Genomic DNA, 6,195 nt, shown 5'->3' with positions numbered 1-6,195 from the left:
AAACACGCTCGGTCTGCTCTCACTCTTCAGCATGACGTCCAGGCATGTGTGCGTGCAGATCTCGGGCTTTGCTGAAGCAACATGAATGAATAGCTGAGATAACTGAGATAACTCCGTCTGGCTTTGATCTGCGTCCCGTCCGGAGCCGCTGATGCTTCCCGACACAGATGTGTTGGAGCCGCTGATGCTTCCCGACAGCTTTTACACAGATGTGTTTGGATGCTGATGGTGGAGTGTGTCGGGAAACAGTATGAGTCAGTTACAAAGACAGATAGAAACAGAATGAGAGCTATGATAAGTTAAGCAAAGCCAGTTAGAAGTTACTTTTTGCCAGTTCTACAAAGCCAGTACTACAAAGCCAGTTCTAAAGCTACTTGTAAAGGTAACTTTGGAGTTTAAAAACACCTCATTTTCCATGGTTATATGCCGTTTAGTCCCGATTAACCCAAAGTACCCAAAGGTACACTAACTGTATAAACAATGGAGCAGCGAGAGTTGGTGTAACCATCAAAAATATTGCAATTAGCAGCAATCATCAGATCCAAACAGATTAGGAAAGTGAAGAACAATATCACAGTTGGCAAAATTCAGCATGAAGTCTTGTGGATGTTACGGATACAGCTGTTTTTGCGCTAAATTTTGGGTTAAACTTGATTACAGCTACAGTATTGAGGATTTTTTTTTTTCAGTTATAGCACCACCCATTGGTCGAAATTGTTCAAATTTGGTGTGCATTCTCAGATTGTCCTGGTGGGCATGTGTGCCAAATTTTGTGAAATTTGGACATTATCACTTCCTAAAACTTGCATTTGTTCATATGAATTTAGCTACATGCAAACACTTGTATGCGTGGTATCGAACCGCAATTATATGGCTTACAACAAACTCAAATGTGTGTAATATGTATCTGAAAGCAGTTCTATCCTCTGAGAAAGAGAATAAGAGATTTAAGTTAAGCATGGCCAGTTAGAAGGTTGTAAAAGCTACTTCTAAATTTAAAGACACCCAATTTTCCTTGGTTGTATGCCATTTAGTCGTGATTAACTCAAAATACCCAAAGGTGCATTAATTGTATAAATACTAAAACAACCAAAGTTACTGTAAGCATCAAAAACATTGCAGTTAGCAGCAACCATTTGGTCCAAACAGATTTTAAAATGAAGGACATTACCACAATTGGCAAAATGTATTATAAAGTCCTGTGAAAGTTGTGGATACAGTTGTTGTTGTGCTAATTGTACTTGATCAGTTACGCTTTTGAGATCTAAATTTAAAGACACCCAATTTTCCTTGGTTGTATGCCATTTAGTCGTGATTAACTCAAAATACCCAAAGGTGCATTAATTGTATAAATACTAAAACAACCAAAGTTACTGTAAGCATCAAAAACATTGCAGTTAGCAGCAACCATTTGGTCCAAACAGATTTTAAAATGAAGGACATTACCACAATTGGCAAAATGTATTATAAAGTCCTGTGAAAGTTGTGGATACAGTTGTTGTTGTGCTAATATTTTGGGCTAAACTTGATCAGTTACGCTTTTGAGATTTATTTTAAGTTATACCACCGCCTATTGGTGGAAATTGCTCATATTTGTTATGCGATCTCGTATTGTCCTGGTGTGCATGTGTGCCAAATTTTGTGAAGTTCGGACATTGTCACCTCCAAAAACGTGCATTTTTTTGTATGAATTTAGCTAAATGCGAATGCTTGGTGCATGCTATCAGAACGCAATTCTGTGGCTTACTACATACTCCGATATGTGTAGTATGTATCTGAAAGCAGATCTGTTCTCTATGGGGTGGCAAGATCACGTTAATAAATTAATTTCCGCTGAGGTCAGGTGATTTTGGGGTAAACTTGATCACGGTTACAGTTTTCAGATTTTTTTTAAGTTATAGCGCCACCTATTGGTGGAAATTTCTCAAATTTGGTGTGCGGTCTCATATTGTCCTAGTGTGCATGTGTGCCAAATTTTGTGAAGTTTGGACAATGTCACCTCCAAAAACTCGCATTTGTTCATATGAATTTAGCTAAATGCGAACGTCTGGTGCATGGCATCGAAACGTAATTCTTTGGGTTACTACATCCTCAAATGTGTGTAGTATGTATCTGAAAGCAGATCTGTCCTCTATGGGGTGGCGAGATCATGTTAATAAATTCATTTCCGCTGAGGTGAAGGTGTAACAGAGACAAATGTCGCTGCCATCGCTGAGCGCTCTCGATACGTTCAGCCATTAAGACCATGCAAATTCCACCGCAGGATGGGTCCAAATCCACATTCAGTCACAGATCAGTAGCTCCAAAAGACTCCAATAAGACGTTGTGAGTTTTTTGTTTGCTTTTCTTGGTCTTTTGTATTTTTAGCATCCGTTCTCTCTGGATTTGGGTCCTGAGGCGGCTCTTAGTGCTAAAAGATGTGTTAGGAGCTCCGACCATTGCCTGAACATGACAGCAAACCATTAGCTCATGCTAAGAGTAATGACCCTCACGGCAACAAAGCTGAGGGATTATTTATTAGCGCTGCGGTCTGTGGGGAACCAGTTCACGCACACACAAAGAAATGATTTGTGTAATCCTGCTTGTGTTGGCACGGCACGTGATGAAATCATTATGGATGTCCGGTTGCCAGAGTCTCTGTATATGACCTCTAATCACACACACACACACACGCACACACACCCCGAGTGTAATGCTTTGCACCTGTTGAGTTCACTGCAGTTGTCTAAGTAATTCTCCACTGAAATAGCAAACAGATGAGTCTGAAACATCCTGTACACAAGTTAGCAAGCTGGCTACCTGAATAATCAGACGTCTGGTTTAACGGCGCAGACATTTGATGACAACTGTATCTCTCAGAAAGTGTTTTGAATCCCAGTTGATGTTACCAAGACAATCGTGAGCCGCAGACACGCAAACACCCACTTATTATTCACACACATTCTTTTTTTAGCCAGAATCGGTTCTGTAAATTACCCTCATTAAACAAAGTCAAGTCTGCAATAGTTTGATTGTTATCTGGTTAATTACGGTAATTTATTGGGAAGGATTAATTATCCCAAATCAAATCAAAATGAGCTCTCGCTGAGTTCGAGATGGAGACGATTAAGACAGTTCACCTAACCGGTTTATTTTTTCACTAATCCCATTCAGCCTTGAACACAACGAGTCACTTTAAACTCAGTTTCAAAATAATTTATCGTGACTTATTTTTATGCTCAATATCCAAATAAAAGCATAATAACTATAGAGACTTTTTTTTTTAATAAAACATTTTAGTACAATATATTTTTGTTTATAAGCAATATAGTAATAATAATATTTTATTTTAAAGTTTTAGTATTTTTAAATATTGTTACAAATATTTTATTTATAATATTTTATTTTTTTTATTTTTTTAAATATTGTACAAATATTTTAAATATACTTTAAATATACGTATTTTAAAATAATATTATTCAAATATTTGCAATGAATATATATTTATATTTACATATAATATTTAATTGTATTGGCACCTTCTTTATCCATTAATTAATCATACAATATTTATTGTACAGATGGACACAAAAAATGCAAAGATACATGAGGAAAAAGATATTATCCCAAGATTGATGCTTTTTTTTCACAAAGTTTGTTATGACATCTTCACTATCTGTGTACAGTATATTCTGTTTTCCATGGCCAGAAATCAGTCTTGAGCACTTATTGATGGGGTCCGGCTCTTTCCTGCGGAGCCGTGAGTCGCAGAGGGCGTGTGAGAACATCGATCATGCAGTCGTGCTCCACACACACACACACACACACACGGTTCCTGAAATAGCTCAGCGTTGGGCGAAACTGGAAATGACACGCTGAGATTCTCCTGAGCGAGAGAAAGAGAATCAAACAGAAGTATTGATCACTTGATCAGATGGTAAACTGCTGTTCATGTTAGCTGTTTGGTGGATTGATTCCATTATCAATGAAACAGAATTACTGATTGAATTTAAAATCCTGATAGATTTGGAATAAAAATATTTGGAATAATTTGCATTAATGAATTGCACAATAAATATTTATCCAGAAAGTAAAATAAAATTTTATTTAATTATTTTACACACAATATTACCAAAGCATAAGTAACTGTAGGGCACTTTAATAGTTAAATTATTAAATATTATTTAATGATTATTTAACTTTTTTTTATTATTTGTAAGTAATATTCTATTTGTAAATTCATATTTTAAATATTTTTTGTAAACATTTTATTTTAAATATTTTAACTTTTTAATTTTTTTAAATATAATCATACAATATTTATTGTACAGATGGACACAAAAAATGCAAAGATACATGAGGAAAAAGATATTATCCCAAGATTGATGCTTTTTTTTCACAAAGTTTGTTATGACATCTTCACTATCTGTGTACAGTATATTCTGTTTTCCATGGCCAGAAATCAGTCTTGAGCACTTATTGATGGGGTCCGGCTCTTTCCTGCGGAGCCGTGAGTCGCAGAGGGCGTGTGAGAACATCGATCATGCAGTCGTGCTCCACACACACACACACACACACACGGTTCCTGAAATAGCTCAGCGTTGGGCGAAACTGGAAATGACACGCTGAGATTCTCCTGAGCGAGAGAAAGAGAATCAAACAGAAGTATTGATCACTTGATCAGATGGTAAACTGCTGTTCATGTTAGCTGTTTGGTGGATTGATTCCATTATCAATGAAACAGAATTACTGATTGAATTTAAAATCCTGATAGATTTGGAATAAAAATATTTGGAATAATTTGCATTAATGAATTGCACAATAAATATTTATCCAGAAAGTAAAATAAAATTTTATTTAATTATTTTACACACAATATTACCAAAGCATAAGTAACTGTAGGGCACTTTAATAGTTAAATTATTAAATATTATTTAATGATTATTTAACTTTTTTTTATTATTTGTAAGTAATATTCTATTTGTAAATTTTAAAATTGAAAATTTATTAAGGAAGTAAAATATTTTTTACACACAATATTACCAAATAAAATTTTGTTTTATTATTAAATACCTTTTTTATTTGTAAATATTATTTTATTCTTAAAGTAATATTTTAAATGTTTTAGTATTTTTAATATTGAAAATATATTTTAACTTTATTATTTTTGAATAATATTATAAAATATTATATTATAAAATATTATATTAATAATATACGATATTAACAAAGTACCAAACTGTATTACAATATTTGTAATAATTTTTATTTGTAATAAGTAATATGTTGCATGTTTTTATTATTTTAATATATTGTAAAAATCTAATATTCTATTCTAAATTCTATTTTAACTTTTAATTTTTTATAATAAATATAGTAATATTTAGATCGTTTTTTTATTGATCAATTGATACTGACTAGATTTCAAATCCCTGATGCATAACAAACAAAATGTTTGAAATAACTGGCAATGATGAATTGCACAATAAAAATCTATTAAGAAAGTACAATACATTTTGATTTCATGTCTCAACAGTGACGCGGTTTCCCAGCCCTCGTCTGACGCCGCGCTTGAGTCGGAAGCGAGCTCTGTCCATCTCTCCGCTCTCAGATGCCAGTATCGACCTGCAGACCATGATCCGTACCTCACCCAACTCTCTGGTGGCCTACATCAACAACTCTCGCTCCAGCTCGGCCGCCAGCAGCTCTTATGGACACCTGTCTGTCGGAGGCATCAGGTACAGACTGGCTTTGAATGTTAGTGTCGGTTAGTGCTGGGCGGTACACCGGTTCATACCGAATACCGGTGTTTATTTTTGTTATGATATGAATTTTTAAAATACCGCAATACCGGTGTATGTCACTTAAACAACGTTCGGAACGCGACACTGTTTGAAAGGGGTCCCTTTTCACTGTTGCACTGTGGTGAGGGAACAGCTGTATGTGTTACTAAGCGTGAAAGTTCCGAAACTGAAGCTGTAGAACTAATAGAACGTGATGACACAGAAGAACTCATCCACAATATCCACATTGACCGCCACAAATATCCACCGCCCCCTGCCATCAGCTCCCGCGTCTCACACACACGAGCGCGACTTTAGCACTAGATTTAGCAACTTTCAGACCCTTTTAGCAGCATTTTCCCATAGAACATTCATACTGACAAACCTAGCGACTTTTTTGGATAAACCTTAGCTATGGTTCAGTTGGAAGATT

The 6,195-nt window shown here is 35.3% G+C and overlaps 1 protein-coding gene across 1 annotated transcript in view; it reads left to right on the top strand.

Moving 5' to 3' along the window:
- LOC107701691 (zinc finger protein GLI2-like) overlaps positions 1–6,195 on the top strand; it is a 105,444-nt gene that overhangs the window by 81,476 nt on the left and 17,773 nt on the right. Inside the window, exon 7 of the mRNA XM_016503794.1 lies at positions 5,516–5,717. Coding sequence (XP_016359280.1) covers positions 5,516–5,717 — 202 coding nt within the window. The remainder of the gene's footprint in view (positions 1–5,515; positions 5,718–6,195) is intronic.

Source organism: Sinocyclocheilus anshuiensis, unplaced genomic scaffold (assembly GCF_001515605.1).
Source record: "Sinocyclocheilus anshuiensis isolate Anshui unplaced genomic scaffold, SAMN03320099.WGS_v1.1 scaffold21, whole genome shotgun sequence".
Classification (NCBI taxonomy): domain Eukaryota; kingdom Metazoa; phylum Chordata; class Actinopteri; order Cypriniformes; family Cyprinidae; genus Sinocyclocheilus; species Sinocyclocheilus anshuiensis.
The sequence above is the reverse complement of the archived record's forward strand: the minus strand, read 5'-3'. Positions and strand labels throughout refer to the sequence as shown.